General features: G+C 36.3%; 1 protein-coding gene across 1 annotated transcript; it reads left to right on the top strand.

Moving 5' to 3' along the window:
- Positions 1-7,282: 7,282 nt before the first annotated feature.
- Positions 7,283-26,172, top strand: asip1 (agouti signaling protein 1). Its single transcript, XM_031735842.2, has 4 exons — positions 7,283-7,666; positions 23,946-24,115; positions 24,244-24,293; positions 25,460-26,172. The coding sequence occupies exons 2-4, from the start codon at positions 23,950-23,952 to the stop codon at positions 25,622-25,624; spliced, it is 381 nt and encodes a 126-aa protein (XP_031591702.1). The 5' UTR covers positions 7,283-7,666; positions 23,946-23,949; the 3' UTR covers positions 25,625-26,172.
- Positions 26,173-27,238: the final 1,066 nt, after the last annotated feature.

The following is a 27,238-nucleotide window of genomic DNA, read 5'->3' as shown; positions in this document are numbered from 1 at the left end:
ATGGTTAGGCTTAGGCATTCAGCTACAGGGAGGTTTAGCATAATCCTGTGGACCATGTTTAATTGCAATTGAGGGTCCGTTGGGCTGATTTTAAGTCCACATTGAGCGTAAATTTGGAACACAGGTTATTCACTGTAGTTTAGGAATTTAGGTGAGTAGCCAAGGTCAGAGTAGGGGTTTCTTTCATGGTAGGAAAAGACAGCAAAAACACTGAATGAAATCTCAAAAGCATGACTCATAGGACCAGGTATAGGTTCATGACTTTATTAAACCAATGCATCGTTTGGTATACATACACAATCAGAAGGAAGGAGAAAGAGACACAGTTTATATACAATTGGAGGACATTCCAACACAGGAATAGAAAGACCAGAATGGAAGTTGAGGCCAAGTCTTCTTGGCATTAGCTGACCTGACAAAACCTAAAAGCCCCGTTAAACAAAACAGGTATCTCAATCACAATTAATTTTCCCTGTTACGTTGAGCTCTCTGCTTCAGGCTCTGTGCACACACAAATAAAAATGGGCGTTTCATGCATCACATGATTCTTCTTTCACACAAAATATTCAGTGTGAGTGCAGCCTAGTCCAATGACAAATGATGATACAGTTGTGATAGAAAATAATATTTTAAAAAATTAACAGTACTATGCAACATTTTTGCAAATTAGACTGGAAATTAATGCTGCAGAAAATTGATTATCTGATGATTTAGCACAGAATAACACAAATATTGTGATTTGAACTAATTATTTTAACCTGACAGGTTTACCTTTAAACTGGATGATGAAATGAAACATTTTGGCAGATCAATGTGAAATAACTTTTGATTACACAGGTATTCTTGGTGTGTCTTAAGTATAGCCACATATGTAACTTTCAAAAATTTAAACTGAATATCTATAAAACAATAACCACCACCGTCTACCAAAAAATCAAGCAAATTCATATGAGCAACTATGTGGAGGTGTATTAGATAATTACAATCACTATTTGAGATAAACATAGCGATTAACCCTTCCATTAATGAGGCTGCAATGAACCCACCTGATCTATCCTGGCGTTATTCTTGATGTTTGACATACACCTTGGCGCTCCACAACCAATTGTGGTATCAAATGTGAGCATCACATAGACAAACCCTGACCTCTCACTGTTTGGGAATGTGTTAATGCACCAGCAAAGTGGTTTAATAATTTGTTAAAAATGAGAGACAGATGTGAACTGGTGAAGTTTGATTTGGTCTTTATTCTTTAAAAGAAAGGTAGGAGAATAATTAGTGTCCTACAAGCACAAAGGGTGGCCCAACACTGCTGGTCTGAGTGAAATTGAATCTGAGGAGATTAAAATCTGGCTTCAGTTCAAGGCGAAACCATCTGTGTTGCAAAGTTTTCCCAGTTTCCAAAATGTGTGCATGCAGGGGTCAGTTTTTTTTGTTCTGTTTTTTTAATCTCAACAATAATGTGGTATGTGCCATATGTGTCTTTGAAGCCTTGTTGTGTGCGCACACAGCTGCTTTACAGGGAGTGCAGAATTATTAGGCAAGTTGTATTTTTGAGGAATAATTTTATTATTGAACAACAACCATGTTCTCAATGAACCCAAAAAACTCATTAATATCAAAGCTGAATGTTTTTGGAAGTAGTTTTTAGTTTTAGCTATTTTAGGGGATATCTGTGTGTGCAGGTGACTATTACTGTGCATAATTATTAGGCAACTTAACAAAAACAAATATATACCCATTTCAATTATTTATTTTACCAGTGAAACCAATATAACATCTCCACAGTCACAAATATACATTTCTGACATTCAAAACAAAACAAAACAAATCAGCGACCAATATAGCCACCTTTCTTTGCAAGGACACTCAAAAGCCTGCCATCCATGGATTCTGTCAGTGTTTTGATCTGTTCACCATCAACATTGCGTGCAGCAGCAACCACAGCCTCCCAGACACTGTTCAGAGAGGTGTACTGTTTTCCCTCCTTGTAAATCTCACATTTGATGATGGACCACAGGTTCTCAATGGGGTTCAGATCAGGTGAACAAGGAGGCCATGTCATTAGTTTTTCTTCTTTTATACCCTTTCTTGCCAGCCACGCTGTGGAGTACTTGGACGCGTGTGATGGAGCATTGTCCTGCATGAAAATCATGTTTTTCTTGAAGGATGCAGACTTCTTCCTGTACCACCGCTTGAAGAAGGTGTCTTCCAGAAACTGGCAGTAGGACTGGGAGTTGAGCTTGACTCCATCCTCAACCCGAAAAGGCTCCACAAGCTCATCTTTGATGATACCAGCCCAAACCAGTACTCCACCTCCACCTTGCTGGCGCCTGAGTCGGACTGGAGCTCTCTGCCCTTTACCAATCCAGCCACGGGCCCATCCATCTGGCCCATCAAGACTCACTCTCATTTCATCAGTCCATAAAACCTTAGAAAAATCAGTCTTGAGATATTTCTTGGCCCAGTCTTGACGTTTCAGCTTGTGTGTCTTGTTCAGTGGTGGTCGCCTTTCAGCCTTTCTTACCTTGGCCATGTCTCTGAGTATTGCACACCTTGTGCTTTTGGGCACTCCAGTGATGTTGCAGCTCTGAAATATGGCCAAACTGGTGGCAAGTGGCATCTTGGCAGCTGCACGCTTGACTTTTCTCAGTTCATGGGCAGTTATTTTGCGCCTTGGTTTTCCACACGCTTCTTGCGACCCTGTTGGCTATTTTGAATGAAACGCTTGATTGTTCGATGATCACGCTTCAGAAGCTTTGCAATTTTAAGACTGCTGCATCCCTCTGCAAGATATCTCACTATTTTTGACTTTTCTGAGCCTGTCAAGTCCTTCTTTTGACCCATTTTGCCAAAGGAAAGGAAGTTGCCTAATAATTATGCACACCTGATATAGGGTGTTGATGTCATTAGACCACACCCTTCTCATTACAGAGATGCACATCACCTAATATGCTTAATTGGTAGTAGGCTTTCGAGCCTATACAGCTTGGAGTAAGACAACATGCATGAAGAGGATGATGTGGACAAAATACTCATTTGCCTAATAATTCTGCACTCCCTGTATATGTAGCCTCTCCGTGTGTAATGTCCTTTATAGTAACTCATAAGATTTGAGATCAGTGATGTTTACTGATCACTATGCCAGTCTTTTCAAGTCGGACGGATACACTTATTATAAAGTGTTACCGTTGTTTTAATATGGGGTTCCTCATTTGTTGGATGAAATTCACTTAGAATATAGAAGTTACTGACTTAACATTAATTTGCACTGAATGGGCTCCTTTTTAAAAATAACACTTTTTTTGTCTTTTTTAAAAAATCTTTTAGTCTGTCTTACTGTTCTAATTTTATATTGTTTATTAGAATTATTTTGTGGTATGAATAGCCTGTATTTAAAAAAAAAAAAAAAAAAAAAAAAAATATATATATATATATATATATATATATATATATATATATATATATATATATATATATATATATACAGTTAAGCCCATAATTATTCATACCCTGGCAAATTTTGACTTAAAGTTACTTTTATTCAACTAGCAAGTTAGTTTTTGACTGAAATGACACAGGCGTCTCACAAAAGACAATAAGATGATGTACAAGACGCATCATTGTGGAAAAAAATATTTCTCAGCTTTTATTTACATTTGAGCAAAAGTATCATGTCCAGAATTATTCATACCCTTCACAAACTGTCACAGTCTCTGGGAAAATCCAAAGTTCCATCCATTCCAAATAGTCAAAGCTGTTCTAAAGCATCCTAATTACCCTGATTAATTGGAAATAGCTGTTTTACTCAACTCAACAGGTGAAAAACAGCAGCTCTCTGCAGGTGGTCTGTGGACATTCATGGCTAAGACAAAGGAACTCAGTGAGGACCTGCAGCTGTGCATTGTGGCTGCTCACAAGTGAGGAATGGGCTACAAGGCCATATCCAAATGTTTTCAAGTTCCAGTGGCTACAGTGCAAAGTATTATTAAAAATACAAGATGTTCCGCACTGTGGAAAATCTCAGAGGACGTTGTCGGAAGCCAAAAGTGAAACCTGTGCTGGCCAGGAGAATAGTGAGAGAGGTGAAAAGAATCCAAGGATCACCACCAAGGCCATTCTGGTGAATCTGGGCTCTGCTGGTGGCAATGTCTCAAGGCAGACAGTCCAACGGACACTGTTGGGTTCCACGGATGCAGACCAAGGAAAACGCCACTTCTCCAGGCACTTCTAAGGCATGCAAAAGCTCATTTGGCCTTTGCAAATGCTCATCTGGACAAAGAAGAAGGTTTCTGGTCTTCAGTGTTATGGTCAGATGAAACAAAAATTGAATTATTTGGTCACAATGATGTTGCCTTCATTTGGCATAAAAATGGAGAAGCCTTCAACCCAAAGAACACCATCCCCACTGTCAAACATGGTGGTGGGAACCTAATGCTTTGGGGTGTTTTTTAGCCAATGGACCAGGGAACCTAATCACAGTAAACAGCACCATGAAAAAAGAGCAATACATGAAGATTCTCAACAACAACATCAGGCAGTCTGCAGAAAAACTTGGCCTTGGGAACCAGTGGACATTTTAGCACGACAATGACCCAAAACATACAGCAAACGTGGTGAAGAAATGGTTAGCAGACAACAACATTAACGTTTTGCAGTGGCCTAGCCAGAGTCCTGACTTGAATCCTATTGAGAATCTGTGGAGGGAGCTAAAGATCAGGGTGATGGCAAGAAGACCCTCCAACCTGAAAGATTTGGAGCTCATTGCTAAAGATGAATGGGCAAAATGCCTGTGGAGACATGCAAAAGCTGGTCTGCAATTATAGGAAGCGTTTGATTGCTGTAATAGCCAATAAAGGCTTTTTTCTAATAATTATTGAGAAGGGTATGAATAATTCTGGACATGATACTTTTGCTAAAATATAAATAAAACCTGAGAAATATTTTTTTCCACAATGATGCCTCTTGTACATCGTCTTATTATCTTTGGGGAGACACCTGTGTCATTTCTGCTCAAAAAAGAACTTGCTAGTTGAACAAAAGTAACTTTAAGTCAAAATTCGGCAGGGGTATGAATAATTATGGGCTTAACTGTATATATATATATATATATATATATAATAAAATAATAATTTTATTTAGGTACTTTATTCTACTTTTTACAGGTTGCACTGGCTATGATGACTGTCAAAATTAACCTTTTTTTTTTTTTCTTTAAATTAAGTAGCATTGCTGTTTTGGTTGTTCATCTGATTCTCCAAAACTTTGGTCCACAAGGAAGTAAAGCCAAGAGCCAAGCAATTCTGTAGATCCATTTAGTGCCCACAAAGTTTGGGCCTGAATTTATCTTCCAGCACCAGCAAGTTGAGTTTTATGTTCTATGACCTGGTTACATCACAAGGTCACAGAGACTTGTGATGTTGACTATGAAGTCAGAAATCTCTCTTTTGCCTAATAACTAGACAACCTGTGAAGTTAAAAGATGCCAGAAATGAAACTAGTCTCAAACTGGACACTGCCCTTATTTGGGTCCCAAACAACAAACCAACTTTAATTGAAGTAAATCAGGTTAAAAGTTGTGTAAGAACAAAAAAACATAGATATACAGAGATTTCTTTATAAATTAGTACCATGTTGTGAAAAATTAAGATTTGCTACAATCATATTTCCCTTTTTATCTTTAGTGATACTTTACTTTTCATTTTTGAAAGACAAGATAAGAAAGAAAACTGCCACTCAAACAGTCCTGAATTTAAATTTATTACCAATTTCAGCAAATGCAGAGATGGTAGAAGAAATAAAATTCATTACAAGTATTTGGTCAGTGAGACAATGTTTGTATTTTCATTTATTTATTTCACACTGCCACTGGATTTCAAATCAAGATGTGAATTGGAGACTTTTGGCTTTAATTTAGGCGTTTATTGAAATACTGCATAAATCATTTAATAATTACATTTTCATTTTCCCAGGACAATAATCTGATGTTCAGATGCTCAAAATTAATCAGAAAATTGATGAAAAATGGAAATTTAATGAAAATCCTTTGCAGTAAATGACCGTCTGATGTCTCGGATTCATCATCAAATGCTGTTTTTTCCTCCATTGAGATGCTCCGCCAAGCCTTTATGCCAGTTTCCTTTAGTTGCTTCTTGTTTGTTGATCTTTCTGCCTTCAATTTTATCTTCATTAACTGAAAAGCATGCTATATTGAGTGAAAGCTGACTTGGCCGTTGAAGACTATCCCATTTCTTTGCCTTGACAAACTCTAGGGTTGTTTTCCCAGTATACTTTGGATCGTTATCCATTTGCACTGTGGAGCACTATCTGATCAATTTTGTACCTTGATTCACTGGCAGACATTCATGCTCATGCTGTAACATTGCTTACACCATGTTTGAAAAATTTATGTGGTATGCTTCTGATGAGATGTCCCTTTCCATCTCAAAACATTTGTTTTTTCCCCTGAGAACTGGGCAGACAAAGCTTTTTTTAAAATGTATTTTGAGGCAAAATCAGCAATCATTTTAAGCAGCTTTAATCAGATATGACTGGTGTTTCAGTACACACACAGTTTAAATGAAATATTATTAAGATGGCTGCCAAGTGGTGTCATTTGATTCAATTTTATTTAAAAAACACCAGCTCACAGCAACAGTCAGAAGCTTTATATTATATAAGGTGACAACTGCAAATATTAGAGAAAGAATCCCAATGAGCAGACGAATCCCCTTATTAGCATGTGCTTGGTGACAGTGGGGAGGAAGAACTCTCTCAGGAGGACCAACCTTCTGCCTCAACTGGCCGGGGGTGATGAGAGGGAGATGACAGAATTCAGGAAAGGAGTTTGTCACTTTTCCAGCATGAATACAGAACAGAGTCAGCACCTGCTTACAGTTAGACTTAATGTGTTGTCTGGAAATGGGATATAGGTTATATTGTATGACCCGAATGGAACGCTAAATGCCAAAAAATTACATCCAGAAGCAAAAGTACACTGGACAGGCTGGGGGATTGCCAGTTTCCTAAATCGGACATCATAGACAGATAAAACAGATGAAAGTTATTTAAGGAAAATTTTCCCAAAAGGCCAATCATTGTTTTTTTTATGTATAAGAGGGCTATAATGACAGCGCCTACCATAAGAGCACTTCACTGGAGGGTCTGTTTTACATTTATCTGTCCATTCTCTGCATAATGTGACCTTTCCCATCCCCCAAAGCACTGCTGCACTGGTCCCGCCTCCAGTACAAACCTCCCAGTATGTCTTCATTATCAACAGCAAGGTATTGCTCCTTAAGAACAGATAAAAGAAGAAACAGAGGAGGGCAGGATAAAAAGACGTTTTGGAAAAAAAAGGCAAACTTTTACAGACAGAGAGAAAAAGAGGAAGGCAGACAAGACAGCTAAAGGGGGAAAAAGGTTAAACAAGGCAAAAAAAATAAGGATACTTTAAAAAAAAGACGAAATCAGAGGTGAAGTGTGGGAAAAGAGAGGGAGGAGAGAAAAGGAGAGTGGTGACTTGCTCAAAAGTAGCAGAGAAATAAAGACGTGAAGCAAGACAGGGAAAAGGGGGGGAAAGAAGAGCGCAGAGAAACGAGAAACAAGAAAGAACGAGAAACTGAGAGCGTGACATACTATCAGACAGCTGGCCTGGCAAACACAGGTAAGACAAATAGAGTTTCTTCCTATCTTGTTTTGTTTGAACTGTTCCATGAAATCGTTTGAGCGCCGGAAAGACACGGGAAAGAAAGTATAACACAGACATCTGAGGCTCAGAGACCTGGATCATTGATGTATGAGAAATTTCAAAACATGCTTTTTATGATCGTTTTGCCTCAATCCTGTTTTAAGTCACAAACAGGATTTCGGCCGTAGTCATCCTTTATGAGCTTGTTAAAAAAATTCCTCAAATGTTGTTTCCCATGTGCCAATTGTTTTAGCAGGATTTCCCCAGCTGTGGCCTGTAAAATACAATGGGAACAATATAGTTACATAGTTGAAATCAAAATCTTGGACCAATAATGAGAAACAAATCAGCCACTGTTCAAGCTCAGTTTTCAATGTTTTTGGTTTATTTTGTGATGTGACTTAGAGTTTCGGACCACTAATGTTAAATTACTACGAAAATACTGACGCTGATCAAGTAGTCACTGGTAACTGAGGACTGAATTACATCTTTACACGTGTTCATAGTAAGATCTGTAGCGAAGTATAACTGAAACAACAAGAGCAGTTTCCCCGATTGTTTTCCGGTAGAGCGCCAGTGTTCTCAGGGCTCCATCTATCGACTATACCGTATTGTTCCATTATTGGCGGCTGTCAGGGATCATCGTTTCAAGACATTCACTGAAATGAATAAATAAAAGGTAAAAAAAATAATCAATGATACTTGTACTTGCATTAAAAGTCTTTTTGAAAAGTCAGTAGAACCTCCAAAGGAACAGCACATCAGCAGATTGATGACTGAATATGTAAAATTGCACAGGAGTCTGAGTCTGAGCTGCTGGGATAGCATAAAGGATCAATTTCTCCAGTTCATTTCCCCTTTTAAATACATTACATCAATAGCCCTATAGAATATGTATGTATAACAGTTCACATGTATAATGAAATATACAGTCTTTTCACTGTATGTATATAAATATATTTATTATTATTATTATTATTATTATTGTTAGTATTGTTAGTATTGTTAGTATTATTAATTATATTATGTTTGATTATATGTTAAAAAAGAAATATTTTTATTACAAAATATTAAACTGAATTTTTGCAAACTGCAGAGTGTACTAATATTTTAAGAACACATTCTGAAAATTACAAATGTATTGCATTAATGGGAATACTGCGCATACTGAGTTTGATCGTGCTCAGAACATTAAAAGAGTGAAAATAAATATTTGTCTTAGCGCTTGCACATGTTTTTAACATCATTTCTCCTACCTTTATTTCTACAGTTGTTAAATAGAGAAAAAAAAAATTATAATTTATTATTTGAGTTAATCATATTAGAAATATTAATTAAAAAATGGCACCTAATAATTAGTATATTAAAAAACTATAAACAATCAATGCAAGTTAAAGCCAGTGCCATCTGGGAACCTGTGTGACAGTACATGGTGTTTGTTGTGATGGACCGACGTATTGCATGCCTTGCTTTTTTTACTTAAAATAAACACTTTGTAAGAGTTTCAGTTTTGTTTTGGATACAAAGTATTGACTAATGATTGTTAAGCACTCGCTAGCAACAGTGGACACTGTCTGGTGCGACATTCCCAATATAGTGAATATTCATACACTTCACAACAGGCAAAGAGATTACTCATAGAAACAATGATGAATTGAAAATATTAAGAAAAAAGCTTCTTTTTCTCTCTCTCTCTCTTCTTGTCTTGTCCATGTATAATCCCAGGACAATTGGATTATTTCAAGGTTAGGGATTAAAGTTAAAGATCTCATGCAAAGTCAGTGCTGAAAAACAGTTACTTTTGCACATCGGGGAAATGTTGCCTTTCAATAGGAGAAGATTTCCTAACACAATTACAAGGACTAAAAGTTATATTTTGTCTTTATTTGAATGTTTCTATACTATGATCAAATAAAACTGAGAAGAGCCTAATCGCTTATTCGTCTCTGTCATGTCTAAGAATTCTTTTGCAGTTTTGCACAAGGTGGCAGGTTGCTATAAATGTATGACAAATCAAGCACACTTTATTTGTAATACATTTCTTGCTTTGTGGATCTGCTACCAGAAAGTGCTGTAATCTACCACTTAATATAGTCCTCAGTAAATACATTTTTCCTTCCTATTTTAATGGCAGTCGCTAAAGACAGACTTACACGTAGTTGGTTTTGGTCTTTTCTTTAAGCTTAATCTTACTTAAAAAATGGGAGCAACAGTCATTCAGTAATGTTGAGTACATTCTTGTGCTGCCAAACATTTGAATAATTAGCCATCTTCAAACAGGTTTATAGCTGCTGATTAGTTTTAATAAGCACACAGAAGCAGTTGTCAGAATTTTCTCACAGACATTTTCGCTGGATACGGTTTTCTGGTTGGTCTGCTTTCTCTTACTGTCTCTTTACATAGACTTGACCTAATACAGCAGCAGGAGATGGTAAAAAAATACCACCTGTGTCTGTTCTCTGGTTTCTTAGACATCTTACTCACAATTAAGACAGTATTATTAGCTGGCAATAATATAGGAAATATTTATTTTCAGTTGGTGCGCTGCAGAACATGAAAACATGTATAAAATGTGCGATGTAACAGCACAGCAGTTAAATCTTTACCATGAGGTAGCAAGTTTATATTAAAATTTTTTAAGTTTTCTGCTTCAAATTTGTGACTTTCTCTCTCTCTCTCGCTCCATAACTATGTCTTCAAGCATGCTGTAACAGAACAGAAATCAAGACATGTTAGGTCTTAATATAGCAGTCGTGTAGTTACTGGCAATATGCTATGGCGGGAATGTAATAAAGTTGGTATTTACTTTGTAAAATGAAACTCCTCCTGTTGCTCTTTTTTTTTTTTTTTTTTTACAAATCCCATCCAGCTCAGTCCTTTGTCCTGTGGAGTTTGATTGAAAACTTGACATGTGAGAGGTGAAATATCAGCAGTTTGTAGTACAGTGGCTTGGCTACAGTGCTTTAATATGTTGGATTTCATGATGGAAAAAAACCAATAGTAGGATCTTATTATAAAAATCCTTGAAGGCCTCATATATTGTAGTATTTTCATTTAAAGATATTTAAATTCTAAAGGAAGATCAGAAAATGTTGTTCACTTTTCCAAACACTTTGCCATTTAGAATAATTTACATCTACCTGTGGAACAACTAACAGATAAAAGGCACGCAGTGCAAAGTAGCCCCAGATGGCAGATGATAGATGAGACACAGACATTAAAACTACTGTCTGGCTGATTTATCCTCCTGAAGTCATACCCCAAATCTGCCAGAAGCCTCTCGTCTTCTCTTTTAAAGCTGCCTCGCTCACACTGATGAGAGAGATAAAACGTTCTCAGTTCCCAGATTGCTGAGTCCGAACACAAACAAAAGGTTGAGCCACACTAGTATTATTCAGCAGCTGACCTTTGAACTTTGGCCTCTTTAAGAGTTGTTTCTTGGAACATAGGAGAGCCTGAACTTTGTTATGAGGTCTGCTGGGGATTTTTGTTTTACTCTTATTCTTTTCTATGTTTTATAGAAGTGATATCTACCAACAAAACTTTAGTCAAGTGGTCGAGTACTTTAAATTCTACTTCCTAGATGATTATTAGCAAAAAAAAAATCTTTTTCAGGTATTAAAATGTCCACGTGGGGAGGACAGGTAATCAAAATACTGTAACTGTAAACCCTATAAAACTGTGGATTTAAATGAATTTTATTCACTTTTTAATAAGTAAAATATTTTGCAGTATTTAGTGATTTTTATTTACATTAAGTTTTTGAAGTTTACAATAATTTCAGATACAGTGCTTATGATTTTATCTAATCCATATTTGAATATTTGTAGCATTAGTCACGCTGCAAAAATGAGGTCGCTTACTTTTGAATACTCTTTGCATCACATCCTTGAAAATCGAAATAAACTGAACTTCATATTTGATGCCCCACCTTTAAGTTTTGTCAGTATTTGATTCTCATGAAAGGCTGTCAGATTTTAGTACTAACAAATATAATCTTTTCATTTTCAACTGGAAAATCAGCTGAAATGTGAAACGGCATTTAATAGTTCCCCAGAGAGTTCCCCAGAGCTGTGTCTCACCAAAAACCTCAGGAGCTTTCTTATGGACACATTCATTAATACTCCATGTCATTACTATTTAAATATTTTTGTTTTTGTTTTATTATCGAGTTATTAAAACTTAAAGTTCCACTGCATTCAGTGGCTGCGTAAAGTGAAACGGAGACACACAATGCACAGTTCTGAAGCTCTGCACAACATTTTAAGACTCTTTCATTGGTTTGGTTTTACTGCACATTTTCTGTGTAATCAGATTTTCATCAGCATGTTTCCAGCAGTATCAGACAGGAGTGTTCGGCTTTAATGAGCCCACTGTGCTTGTAAAAATGGGAACGCTATGGAGGTTTGATGCACATATTTTAGTGAACGTGAGAATTTGAAACAGACTGAACATACGAACCAGCAGTGTGAAAGTGAAGAATGCTGCAGGAAAGGGCTGGAAAGTTTCTCTGAGCATTCGATTCGTTGTTTTGATGAAAAACTGGTTTGATGTTGGAATCAATAATTAAAGGTATACTTTCCACCCTTTATAAAGGCACAAGACGCATTCTTCTTTTCATGGTTATAGTTGATGAGCGTTAAAAATATTCCACTTAAAAGGATCTTTGTTCTCATTTTCCCTTCACACTTGAAAATATTATTATGACCTCTGCATAGTCTGTGCCCGCAGTAACAAAAACACACAGATGATTGACCTATTTGACTGCCTACAGCAGCGCTAAAAAAAGTAAATAAAAAACATGAAAGCTTGCACTTATTTTTTTGTCCCCTATTTTTTTTTAAACATTGGACAACATAATTTTTTATTCTTAGTAAACCTTAACAAGAGCAGTGACAAAAAGTTTTTGGTACAAAAACAAAGAGGAAGACTATTTCTAATATAAGTTTATCTCAAGGTAACGCTACAAAATAAACTTGGTGATGTGCTCCCTAAAGTAAGAGTAAGGTACAAAAAATAACTAAAAAATTAAAAATAAAAATGACATATTTTATATACTATGGCATTTGTTTCCTTTGTTTACAACCTAATAGTTGATGACAGATAATCCAAAGACAAATATTTTATATTCCAGTAATGTTCAGATTTTGAAACCTGAAAAACATATTTAGAAGCTGGAGCTCCTACAAAATTTTTTAAAAAAGAAAAACAAAACAAAATAGTAAAACAGTCGCAGTTCAAGGCAACTTAGACAAGGGCACAAACCATTTTAATCTAAAATCATTTCTCTTTTGGATTCTGGCGCTTGGACAGTCAGAGCAAATCCATTTGGTAAAAAATTAAACTCAAACTGTGAAAGTGTGGCAGGTGAACATAAGGATTATAAAAAGTATGAGAAACGCGTCACAGAACACAGAAAAAAATGATGCTGGCTTTAAAGGGTTGTTTTTGAAGGCACTGACCTTCCTTTGTCCCTAAAACATGACAAACGTTTGTCTGTGTTTAAGTCTGAGGCTAAAAGTTTGATTTTTATTGGCATCCTGAAAGCACATTTTTTAGGGTTATTTGAAGCTAATATTTCATTTTAAAACTGAATGGGTGAACTTTCTCTCTACGTGTTGTAATGGTTAGAAAAATATTGGGTGGATTTTCTTTTATCCTTAAAGCAAAAAAAACCATTGTAATGAAAATTCTTGTGTAAAAACACAAATATCATTTCAACAAATGTGATACTGACAGTTTCTGATTTTGTCCATTTAGCCATTGATGGTATTGACACTTGTTCAACTAAAAAATACAAATAAATGGATATTTGTTTTCTGAAAAAGTCAGATTTATTTCTTTGAATAGAAAAAAACCAAACTCTGTTTATGTTTCCCTGCTGTTTATGGTTCCTTTTTTTAAAAAATGTGATTTTTTTTTTAAAAAAGAAAAAAAAAGAAAAAAGGCACAAAGGGCTGTGTGCGAAAAACAGAGCCAGCAGCCTCTGCAACAGAGCAGATCAATTTAAAAGGAAACCCCGTGAGTTTATTGCTGACTTCCATGGTGATGGAAATTACTGAAAATTATTTCAAAATGAGAACCAGGCCACTGGGACACTGTGCTGTTATTCTTCCCTCAGCTTCACCACAATTTCCTAACCATGTGTCTTCAAAAAATATGAGTGAGTGAGTGTGTGTGTGTGAGCGTGTGAGTGTGTGTGTTTGAACAGACAACTCTCAGAGAATGATCCTTGAACTGATTTCTATGAGGTGAAGGTCAGATGTTTTGTCTTGGTGAGGCCAGAAAAAAAACATCTCACTATCTTTGATGTGAGAACTGTTCGTGATCCGATGGTCTGGTTAAATTAAGTTGATTTTCACTTTTTTTTACATGCAAAAGTGCCACCACGTGCGGATCTTATAGAGAATATTAATCACTAATAGATCCATCTTCTTACATTTCAGATTCTACGTGATTACATTTCATTTTCTTTTATTTGTAATGACGATTATTACACCAGCATGAAACTTCAGCAATAAGAGCCAGTTATTTAAGGACACATTAGCTGAACAAGATACCACCTGGTTTACCTACTTTCTTTATATTCATCCATCCATCCATCCATCATCTTCTGCTTATCCAATTCAGGGTCCCAGGGGGAGATTCAGCTGTGATAGGGCGAAAACTTTCTTTATGTCACGCATTAAATGTGTACCTAGTGCAGCTGAACCACAGAAAATGTGATTATCAGAGGAGAACAGAAAGAAGGACAGATTTATTTTCCTCTTCAAACCACATAGTTACTCTAGTGTTATAATGACATAATTTGAGCTTGTTATCCAAAACCTCAAATTATTGGATTAGCTTGGAAAGTGTAGCTGGAATTGGAAACAATTTTTCTTTCTCAATCTCAATTCACTTAATTCAGTTTTTCTAGTTTTAGATTCCTTTTTTTCTTTGGCTATTTATAATAATATGTTGGCATTATGGTAAAAGAAACCCCTTCTTTTGTGTATTTGAGAGAAAATGAAGGGTGTATGACTGAAAGATAAGCCATTCCTGTGTGCCTCTCTTAGTGTGCATTTTTTTTTTTTATACGCAGCTAAGCCTTTCAGTCTTAACATGCACTTACAAACACACGTCTAATCGTGTAGAGGGAACGTGATGGCAGAAGAAATGTGTTTCTTGTCAAGGTGCATAACCTTGTGTTCAAGGGTCACCTTAGTGGTACGTAAATTACATAATGCACTCAATATGTGACACAGCAGCGAGGTCAAGAGGGTTTTTCTGAGCAACTATAATGCTGTAATTTCTCCAACTATGACACAAAAAAGAAAAAAACCTTTGTCAATGCTATACTTCAGGTATGAATGTGTGCATCTCACAGTTCAATCAAGCTGTTGCTGTGCAATCGACAGTGGATTTTAAATCTGTGTACACCTTTTTATAAGATTTATAGAACTGGTGGTATGTGAATTTGGAATAATTTTTGAAAAATTTTCATCATGAAGTGGTATTGGTGCCTATGTGGTCAAAAGATGAGCCAAAATCTTTGCTTTTTTAATTATAAAAGACCATCTAAGGCAGAAAATTGAGCTTAGGCGTCAAAAACAAGCAAATTTTTTTTTCTAGCCACATCAAGGTATGACAGTAATATAACAGTAATTATTAGTTGACTGGTGTGCAAGTCACAAGTGAACTGACATGTAGTTAGGACTACTTTACTGTAATATAATCAGTCAAATACCATTGAAACGTTAGTAATATGTTACTCTACCTTAAGCTACAAATCATCTGGGATGATGTAACATTTCTAGCAACAGAATACTGTGCTGATATGATTCTTTCTTCGTCCTGCACACAAGGCATCAATTATGAGGTGCACGTGTGTTTAAGAGGCAAAAGGAGAGAGAAAACAGCGGGCATGGGCCTGTTGAGGTGGGGGTAATCTTTGTAGATCTCTGAGTAAGCAAAGTAGTTTATGGCTAGGCAGGAAACCCTGGATTCTCTGAGTGTCTAGTATGACAGTTTTGACAGCTATGACATCTGTGTCTTTTAACACAGATGTTATGTCCCCGAAGTAGAGATGTGCCACAAAATTAGAAGATAGAAGTGTGCAAAGCCAAATGGAAAACCATTTCACAGCTGAATGAAAACTCACTCAAACACAGGTCCGTTTAGGAGGTGGGAAGTAACAAAGTACAAATATTTTATTGTGTTTAGGTAGAATTTTCAGGTATCTGTAGTTTACTCCCTACATTTTAACACAAATATCTGTGCTTTCCATTGCTTATATTTTCAAAATAAACTCCATATAAAAGGCTTAATGCATTTGATGAGAGTTATTATTTCACATCTGTACATGTCTTCACAAGATTTGAGCCTAAGTGGAGGAACCAATAACAGAAACTAACAACTACAAAAGAGGAAAAGGTAAATTAAGTAGTATTTTTTTAAGTGGCAGGAAATTTCAAATGCAGCAGCTCATTTCAGCTCAACAAATATGAGCAAACACAAACTGTTTCTGTGTCGTTTGGACTGTAATCTTTCTGGTAGTGAGATAACGTCATTCAGAGATGGACAAAAAAAGAGAGGACTGCTCAGTAACATTTGGTCAGAATTAAATGACATCAAGAGCGACGCATATCAAATTAAATTTAAAGTGATTGACTGACTGAATTCCACCTTCATAACAGCTTTGTAGTGCCTAAAGGTGTGAAATTTTTTTAAATCTTAGGATTACAATTCACAATCCAAACTACACAAACAGCAGTAATAAAGATTTGGCATTCAGGTCATGCAATAACAAGATGTCTCCTTTACTGATATCAGGAAAGGAAATCAGACAAGGAAAATGCAGAAGACAACACAGAATATTGCAACATGAAAGGTAAATTTTAAAGGAGCTTTCCATTCAGCACCACATGACAAATATATCAGATGACCAGAATTAAAGGCCATTCATTTGTTTGTTTATCTGTTCATTCATTCATTAATTCACTGATTTATATTTATGCATTTTTCAAGAAAAAAAAATCATTTTTATGTCCTATGGATATATCATAATTGCCTTTTTTAAATTTGTGGAGCTTGTCATAAGAGAGAGTTAGACTGTGTTTAGGTGAACTACTTTCACAAAGCTGTCTTAAAGATAATTTTAGGTGATTTGTGGTGTTTCCACTGCATGCTGAATTTGGCTGTAAACATACCTCCTTTTTTTCTATTTTTAATACACATGACTTGTGAATTACTTATTTCAGAAGTTTTCTCTAGAGGTGTTTCATCAAGTAATCCCTGTAGTTCATGGAGTTGAAAATGTTGATGCATTCTGTCGGTATATTTATGGAATTCGAGGCTTTTTGTCATGACTTGGATCATGGATAATCATTGGATTATTACGTAGCTTTCACCTCACATTTAACCCTATAAGATCAGGGGTGTAACCTTTAGCTTTTCTATGTTTAACTCTTCAGATGATGAGCAAGAGAGTGAGTGAAAGTAAGAGAGAGAAATACAACATCTTAATAGGGACCAAGTAAAACCATTAGGCATGGATTTTCTCTGTATGTATTATTGTAGGGCCTGCCTTACAATATAAAGCGCCTTGAGGCGACTGTTGTTGTGATTTGGCTTGCGTATAAATAAAATTTAATTTAGTTTAATTGGATGAGCTGAGTCTGTAAAGGAAAAAAAAAATCCCTTTCCTTTTTTTATTTTATTTTATTTTTTGCCTGTCCCGTTTGGCTCTTTTGCCATCAGAATTATTGTCTAAAGGCGAAGAAAGATGCCCAACGGATTTACTTTACCAAATGGACCTTCCCAGCCTTGCCGTAATGGTCTATTTGATTCACCTTTTATTGTTTATTTTATTTTATTTTCACTTGCTAGATACGGGACAGACTTGAATGAGGAAAAGAAAAGGGAGAAAGAAAGAGGGGGAAAAAACAGCGGAGAAGAGGGACGGGGATAAAGGGCAAAAAACAAAAACCAACAAAATAAGCAGACAAAAAATACATATATCAATCACCTGGATCACCTGAATATAACAGTAAATACTAAATATTAAACATGATTGTGCAGCACGTAAGATCGACAGCGCACAGTGTGCTTTGAGGTAGGAGCCAAAAAGGGTGTAGTTTGTGTGTGTGAGCACACAAACTGTGAGCATGAACGCGCTTGTATTTAAAAGGTTCCTTCATGTAATGATCTGCTAGAGGGTGTGGGGAGCCACAGCCCCGTCCTCCAGGGCATGAAGCAGGTATGAAGGAGATCAAGACTCCAGACATCCAGAGGCCCTCAGAACACAAGAGACCAAGGAAGACCAACAGAGGGGTAGCCGTGCCACTATCCCAGAAAGAGCTGAGGCGAGCCCCAGATGAGGGGTCCCTCAGCAGCCGCGGAGCAGAAGCCAGGGGGGGTTGCAGTGACGTGCCCGTGAGCTCCGCCGGCAGCCAGCTGTGCCAGAGTGACCGAGCCCCAGGCCGACAGGCCGAGGGCACCGCACCCCCGAAGTGGCCCGAGCGAGCCCCAGGCTCCAGGCCCTGACAAGCAGCCACCAGGAGTGAGCCGGTGTGTACCTGGACGCCCATCCCCGGACACAAAGAACCACCAATGAACCGATGTCTGAGGGCGTCTGCCACTGGCAGGGGAAGTGGTGGGGGGAGATAGGCCTCCATACCTTGGTGGGCCTGAGATGTCCCCAGAGAGGTGGCGTCTGATACCCGACCTGACATATAGACACAGACAAACAGGCACACACAGATACAAACACCCATTCCCGCCCTCATGCTCTCATACGCAATTGCATAAAAATTTCCTTTCCACATAAATGATTACCTTTGCAATAAACAATTATTTGCTGATTTGACAATCACAAAAATATATAAACAAAATGTCTTAACAAGTCATTAGACCTACTTCATACTGGAATATGCTAAGTTTTACGATATATTGTATCGCCCTTGTCTTAGCCTACAAATCACCTTGTATGATTTTTTTCTAAGAACAAAATAATGCGGTGACATGATATATCCTTCCTCTGCTCGGATCCACACTGCGTACCTCATATGTGGAGAGAAACAAGACTTTAAACTTCATATTTTGCCTGCACATCTGTACATATTTTTTTGTTGATTGTTAACGTTCCCTCTGCGTTTTCTGTCATCATTTCACCTCTTTAAATCATTCTGCTTTGAAATGTCTCAATGCACTATAATGTGGTTTCCAAAACCTCATGAGAAACAGCATCCATGATCCTCGGTTGACGTGCTAAAGTCTATCCAGATGCAGGAAAGGAGCCATATTAAGGTGGTTTTAGGTGCTTTTTGACTTAGTGTATGTGTTTAGCATTCCTTTTATGTTTCCCCTGCTTTCAAAGGAAATGCTTAGCTCTTAACGTTGTACTCAATTTAAAATGAATTTTTATCAGATCTGTGGGAGAAGGTGCTAAAATGTGTTTTTATTGTATCACGGTGATTATGGTCACCTGGCATGAGTACATCCCAGTTGCGAACGACGCAGATCTTCCTTGTCAAAAATGCTTGTGTATATCTTATTGTTTTAGTTGATTTAGTTGTTTGTTTATTCCACATATTTTGGCTAGTTACAAAATGAGTACTGAGGAATTTGAGTTGGCAAGGGTCGTGATTTTCAACCCTTACTCCTTTGAGAGATTAAATCATTTTGCAGCTGCTGTTTGGGCAGGGAATGCAAGAAAAGGATTAGGGTGAACATTAGCAGACCTCCTCTTGATAATGAATGCAAGTCACTTTACTGTAAGACCTCTTAAAGCATAACTTAATATATACAGTTGTACTGATGGTAAATTCAGTGCTATCAATGTCTAATAGAAATCCACATTTGTTGGTAAAAGCATGGATTATCTGGATTGAAGCAAAGGGAAGTGATTTCACCTATTTTATTTGAGCTTCATGTTTCCAAAAATGTCAGCACACTGTAAAATATTAATAAGTGACAATTGTTTTATTTTTTAAATTTTTTTTGTGTTTTAAAAACATGTCTACCGAGTCTTGAATTTGACGCCAGCAGCATTTAATTGCAACTGTCCCAGCATAAAAAGCTGGGACAGTTGCAATTAAAAGTGGAGAAGTTGTGCAATCCAGAGAACATCTGGTGAAACATCTGACAACTAATCTGGCAAATTAGTAACATGAGTATTAAACATGGGTATTAAAAGAGCATCTCAGAGAGGCTGAGTGTTTTAGAAGTAAAGATGGGGTGCGGTTTGCCACTCTGTGAAAGACTGTGTGGTCAAATAGTTCAATAATGTAAGAATAATATTTCTCAGCATAAAATTGCCAAGAATTTAGGGGCCCTCACGAAGCACAGCATTAAAAACAGACACCATTGTGTAGTGAAAACCATTGTCAGTGAACACATTTTGTCACCGCATCCGCATATGTCAGTTAAACCTTTACCATGCAAAAAAAAAAAAAAAAGTTATAAACTAGGCCTGATCTATTTTAAGCTGGACTGAGGCAAGGTGGAAAACCATCCTGTGATGGTTAATTACAATCAATTTCGTAATTATATTTGGAAATTTTATTGGAAATAATTAACCAAAATGGGAAATATGCCCCAACTTGTTTAATTTATATTAAATAATGATAATAATGATGATGCTTTTCAAAACAGGTTTTTAAATCAGGTTACTACTACTAGCAGTCAGTACAAAAACAACCTGATATTAAAGGCAAGTCTCCTATAAAAACTGCTATAAAACTGTTTTTAAACCTATTTTGGTTTGGTCTCTGAACACATGGGATTTATACAGCCTATTTAAGTCAAGGCAGAATCAGCTGGAAGAGTTCTTGAGTCTGTGATGAATAAAACTATTAGCTGAGCTTAGCGTTTCAGCTTCTACAAAAGTTTATTTTTCACTGGTTGGCTCAGCTTTGTTTGATACTACAGGAGGGTGTGGTTTTGAGGATGTTGGATACAATAATACTATCCAGAGTCCTGAACAATATTTCAAGCGTATGTTATAGTAGCCGTGTCTTTTAAAGCGCAGAGGTGAACTACAGTGGTGAGGGTATGGAAATTTCTTGTTCAGTTGCCAAAGGAAGGAGTAACTGGGATGGTGCACAGAATTTGGTTGGTGTTTTCCATTTATGATATGGATTTCATTTGCAGAAAAAAATAGAAAGGTAATCTCAAATTAAGAATAACATGCATAAAATTAAATTTATGAGACTGTTTGGGACTTTGGATTTTTTGAGGATAGATTTCACTTTTGTATTTCTGTATCTAATAGTGACTTAAGGGATTTTATTATGACATCAAATTTAGATTTGTTTTGGTTGTGTGACACTGATATGATTACATATAATACTAATAATAATAATAATAATAATAATAATAATAATAATAATAATAATAATAATGATGATAATAATAATGATGATGATGTCATATTGCACTATTGGTCATTCTTACATTTCTAGCCATCCTAAATTAAAAGCCGGGAAAAGGTGTAACATACAACTATAATGTACAAAAACTTTTAAAATAAGTATCAACAAAACAAAAAATTCAGTCTAGGTTTATTTTATGTATACTTTTAAAGCACTGTGTAAAAGTACCGTTGACATTCATAATTTCCTTGTTTCTTCCTTTTTCTCATCAAATATTTGCATGCAAGTTATTTTTCCAGTCTTTCCCTGAAAAAAAATAGACACTGCTCACACCGAACCTTTAGAAATGTACAAACTGTGATATTTAAGTCCAGATAATGATCACAAAGAAAAGTAAAAGAAAAACATAGAGCCCGACTAAACCTTCTCACTGACCTCAAAGTAGCAATCCTTCCCAACAGTTCAAATTACACTCCCCAACAGAGCTGTTGCTTTCTGAGCAGAGTGTATCTATGATGTTATCTATATTAATTAGTATTTGATCAGTATGAAAAATACAGCAAAACTTTTTGTAGAGGCAGAAAAACATTATTTTGGTATGTAAAATGTGTATTTGTTGCTAATCTGAAACACACTGAAATACAATAGCAGAGTAAAAACCTCCTGCTCAGCTGAAGCCTTTCTGTGTGGAGACTTGGAGGCTGTGTAGCTTTCCCTAAGGTTTCCCTAAGGTTATCTGGTCACTTCTCATAGTCCAAAGACATGCTTCTGAAGCTAACTGCTGATTTGAAATTCACCTGCCTAGTGCTGGACAGACAGCTTGACCAGAAATTCAATGGTTGCTGGAACAGCTGAAATCCCCCCTGATCTTAAATAAGAAAATTGATTACTGGTTCTCTGTAGATCATCCTGACTGCACTCAGCTGAAATTTCAAAAGTGACCATATGTTTGAATAGGAAGGTGGATTGCAACTAAGTGCTCAGTAACAACAGTATGGAGAAAATACTAAAAGCAGTCACCAAAACTGAAGCACAGTCTACCCGAGAGTCATAGTGACCATTCACTTTCTTACGCATGTTTTAAGTCTTAATAAAATTTAGATGGATAACTTATTTTTAAAAAATACCACTGTACCATTGTCACAAATGGTTTTTTTTTTCTAAAAAATGGAAGGAGAAAAAAAAACATTGACTGTGCTTGAAATATTTGCATTTCATTGTAGGAGCTTATAAGGACTGACTTGTGTTTCAAAGAACAGCATAATTTTTGATCTACTTTAATTTCATTTTTCTTTGCTGTCTGTTTTTACTTTGTGTGCAGACAAAGTGATAAAGCAGAAAATAAAGTAAACAGATTCATCACAGTAAAACATGTATTAAATATAATATCTTAAATGTAAATATCTTTCATTAACAAATATGATGAGAAAGCTTATTTGAAGTTAAAACATTTCTCATCAGGCCAATTTACTGTTTTTCTAGTGAGGTTTTTAAAATTTATTTATTCTTTTCAAATTAGGGGAGACCGGGGATAGTTGTAACATTTTTGACATTTCTGTCTGTAAATTGGAGCTCTTTTAAGGTAGTGGATTCAAACTGTAATGCAAAGTATTTACATGTCTCTGCTATTAAATAGTGCAGCTATTTTCTCTGCAGCACAACTACCCATTGCATGGTATGGTCTCAAACACAAAGAGTGAAATGTTACAATTAACCCCATAGCCTGGGTTAGTTGTAACATGTCCTGGGGTGAAATGTAACACAATGAAATAAGGGTACTGACAAAACATTAACATGTAATCTTTTTTATTCAACACATGAATGCACTTAGAGCCATTTATGTAGCTATGTGTGTGTGACAGAATGCAGAAATCTAGCTTTTGAACATATTCCAACCCCCCAAAAAAGACAAATGATGGAATTTTCTGGAACTAAATATTTGATTAATTTTGGTTGGTCTTCCTTGAGTTTGGCCTCATTGGCTCAGTGGGCATTATAACCTACAACTCTTGCACCAACTTTTGAACATAACAATGAAGCTAAAAAATTTTGTTGTGCACCAGCATCGCAATTCCATTACTTTTTATCATGGCTTACCTTGGTGTGGTTTGCAAAGTGCTTCAGAAAGATGAGGAAATCTGTTTCTTGCACCCATCCTGATTTATTTCCACTACCAATACTTCCTACTGGTCCATCTCTGACACAGTGGTCTGCATAATGTATGTGTGGGAACACAAACAGTGGAGGAATTGTGTTGCCAATGGCATTAACCTCATATACAAAGGCGACCAGTGAACCTCTCTCTGCTGATGTCGTTGCCCCAACTTGTTTAATATAAGTTAAAGTAATAGTGTGGTAAGTTGTAACATCTGCATTATTGTTACAACTAACCCAGACTGTTGCTGTTACAACTGACCCAGACTCCTATAGCCATGAACTAGCTAACATTACAGCCAACGGCTAAAACATTAGCACTAAAGACCTACACAGAATATATCCCCATAGACATACAAATAACATAATTTAAGTTTGATGAGTTTAACTGCAAAGCAGATAATGCTATTAGAAATTGAAATAAAGTAGAAAAACTTACTTTTTGGCATACAAATTACTTTTTTTCGTGTTAAATTGTCTGTGTTTGACAAAATGTGCTGATTTTTCACATGTGATAGCAGAACTGAATTGGGCATGCACAGGATGAGTCACATCATTTGAAACTTAGCCCTGATTGGAGAAATTGGAAGTGTTACAACTGACCCACGTTACAACTATCCCCGGTCTCCCCTACAGTTAAACAGATGTGCTGAGGATGTGAATTTACAATTTCTGGTGTCCTAACTTATATTCTTAGAGAAAGTAAATACATAACAGACATCCACTACTCCTTTTCCTTTTCACAGAAAGATGCACATCTCACTGCTGCTAAGTTGCTTTCTTCTGGCTGCGACAGAGTACTTCCTTGGCTATGCCCACATGATCCCAGATGAGAGACTCTCCACCAACAGAGTTGCTGCATCTAATGCTTTGGCTCAAAATCTAGAAATAAACTCACCCCCTGTGGTTATTGTAGGTAAGTTTGAAAGGACACTGCAAACTGTGGTTTTTACAATGCTGATGATCATGTATCATCTATGCTGATGACACTTTTCTTTTCTAACACATTTTCTAATAATTTCAATTCTTAATTTTCTCTTCCAGAGTTACCAAAATCTGCAAAGAAGAGCAAGAAACCAAAGAAACAGAAAAAGGTTGTTGCAAAAAAATATTATTATTATTATTATTATTATTATTATTATTATTATTATTATTATTATTATTATTATTATTATTATTATTATTATGATTAATAATAATAATAATAATAATAATAATACTACCATGGTATTGATTTAACACTGGGTTCTATTACCTTTTATCATATAGATTCATTATATTATATTATATTATATTATATTATATTATATTATATTACAGTTTTTAATTTTATATACTGGTTTTTAAAGTGAAGTAATGAAAATGAAAACTGTCTACCCTACACAAGTGAACTTCCTATGGAAACTATGTTTAAATAATTATGTGATTTAGTTGATCAAATCAATTTTGAATACAGTTAAAACAACCAAATTAAAATTAAAGAATTCAATAATTAAAAGAAAGATTTATAAAAACATATTACATATGAAAGGTTTTATAATATACCATGATTTGATTACTATCACTAACTAAACAAGCTGGACTGAATGTTGCAACCAGTGACTATGTCAGTGATCAAACCATACAACCAATCAAGGCCTGTCAGTATTTAGAGCGACCTTTTAAATTGACCATAAGAACAGTGAGAACAGTACCCACTTCCAGAGAATCAAAGTTGAACAAGAGTAAGTGAACTCTTATCACACCCTCTTGCTCATGGAAAAGAAGAAAGCAAAAAACTTACTGGCAAAGATGCTTTTCCTCTCATGCATTCTTCTGTGCACTCATGGGGCAGAAATGTGCCCTGTGTGGTTTTCTGTTGGCAGTCAGGATGCTGTTCTTTTCGCTTGCCTCAGGTCCTTGTGCCTGGCTTTTATATACACACTTAATAAATGCCACAATTCTCAGTCAAAACACTCAGTAACATAATACCATTAATAGTGCTTGTTGTTGTTCTTACGTTTTTTAGGGGGGGGGTTTGGTTGGGGTTTTTTTTTGGTAATAGAATAGACTGCCTTTTATTATCACTATGCACATGTGCAATGAGACTCAGAGCAACTCCTACTCTGTGCAGACATGTAGAAAAAAAGGGGGGTAAGCTGCACAGTTCAGCGACACTATAAACATATTGTTTCTCATTTTTTACAGCAACCTGTTTTAAAAATATGATTTTATATGTTATAGCTTCTTCTTCTTCTCTCTCTCTCTCTTTTTCTTTAAGAACAAATATGGTGTGAAGAAGCGGCCTCCTCCTCCTGCCAACTGTATTTCCCTGTGGGGAAGCTGTAAATCTCCAGGCACCGTGTGCTGTGATTATTGTGCTTTCTGCCAGTGTCGACTGTTCAGAACTGTTTGTTACTGCCGAATGGGTAACCCTCGCTGCTGAATAGCCACCGGCAGCCTAACCCAGTTCCAGGCTAAGAGAACAAATGTTTATGCTCCAGCAAACCACTTGCAGTGAACACCATGAGAGGTTAATCACTCCTCCCCCTTGGTTTATAATTTTCCCTAAAATTCACTGCATGAAAGCACTTTATCACAGAGGATTGCACCACAGGGAACTTTCCTAAACTCATACAGGGTGTGATGCTTACAGCACTGCTAGGAAACTCTCAAATAAAAGTTATAAAGCAAGTTTTTATTTTACTTTGAGCTTTCAGCATGCATAAAAACAATTTACAGTCTCCATAAATAATCAATTTATTTTTCACACGAATACATGACTGCAACAGTATACTTAAAAACGGTTGTATTTTTTATGAAGCTTTCTAAGGATTAAATGTTTGTAATGTTAAAGCAATTTTTGGGAAAAAAAAAAGTATTGTTTCTGTTCTATTTAGCGTACAGTCTACAAAATCATGCCTGTTTTTTGAAATGAAGGTGTATGAATTTACATTTACAAGTAAATTAATAAAAAAGTGAATAAATCCTAAATTTGATTTATCTGAGTTCATGTCTTTGGGTTGTATAGACACACAATGTTTTACTTAAACATAAATGTCTAAATTTTTTCTTACTGACTCAAAAGGGCTAAGTGTATTTGCAAACAGGACAGGACTGGTTGTTGGACATGCTTTATTATCAAATTTTTAAAAAAGTACTATACTGAGCTGTATGTACTGTCATGGTTAGGCTGTGTGCAGGCAGGATGAGGACCCAAATGCAAACTCACGGAAAACAGGACTGAACTCAAAAAGCACAGCTTTATTGCTGGAAACACAGATCACAGAAAACTAAACTGGGAAAACTAAATATAAAGCGCACCAGGAAACACGGGGGAATCACACACAGCATGAGGGAGAACGCGACACAGAACTGAGGGAGACGCGGACATAAATACACAGACGGTTAACGAGGGAAGTGGGAGCACACGGGGAACACAGGTGACACTGATAATCATAACAAGACACAGCAGGAGTAAACGCAACACTGACGGGAGACTGTCAAAGTAAAACAGGAAGTACAGAGGTTCAGACAGGAGGAGCGAGTGCACGGGAAAGCATGGAATAAAACACAAGGAGAGTAGAGAGCTCACAGATACACAGAGGGGCACACAGGGGGTAAGAGTCACAAGGGGAAAACACATAAGGAACAACGTAACAGAGCAACCCAGGAAGCATGGCCTAAATAAGGAACAAAATATAAAACACACGAAAACTAAGAATACTGGGCCAACATGGCCCAGGACCATGACATGTACAATGGTCTCAACCTACAGTTCAATTCAATGCACTTTTATTTATATATAAATAAATCACAACAGTCACCTGAAAGCATTGTATATGGTAAAAACCCTACAATCTTTTTTTAAATAAAATTTTGTGATGAATTGAAAAAAATATATATATTTAGTTCAATTAATCTTATTTCAAACAAAGCAGAGAATACTGAGCATGGCCCAGGTTTCTCCAGAAGCATTTTCTCTTCACCAGCATATCATTAATTATCTTGTTTAATCAGTATTTTATTATCATCTGTGCTTTGTTACTGAGGGAAATAA

This window comes from Oreochromis aureus, linkage group 5, assembly GCF_013358895.1.
Source record: "Oreochromis aureus strain Israel breed Guangdong linkage group 5, ZZ_aureus, whole genome shotgun sequence".
Taxonomy (NCBI): Eukaryota; Metazoa; Chordata; class Actinopteri; order Cichliformes; family Cichlidae; genus Oreochromis; species Oreochromis aureus.
The sequence above is the reverse complement of the archived record's forward strand: the minus strand, read 5'-3'. Positions and strand labels throughout refer to the sequence as shown.

Coding starts and splice junctions, on each gene's coding strand:
- asip1 (XM_031735842.2), top strand. CDS start 23,950: ATGCACATCTCACTGCTGCTAAGTTGCTTTCTTCTGGCTGCGACAGAG. Junction 24,116..24,243: donor ACCCCCTGTGGTTATTGTAG/GTAAGTTTGAAA, acceptor TTTCTCTTCCAG/AGTTACCAAAATCTGCAAAG. Junction 24,294..25,459: donor AACCAAAGAAACAGAAAAAG/GTTGTTGCAAAA, acceptor TTTTTCTTTAAG/AACAAATATGGTGTGAAGAA.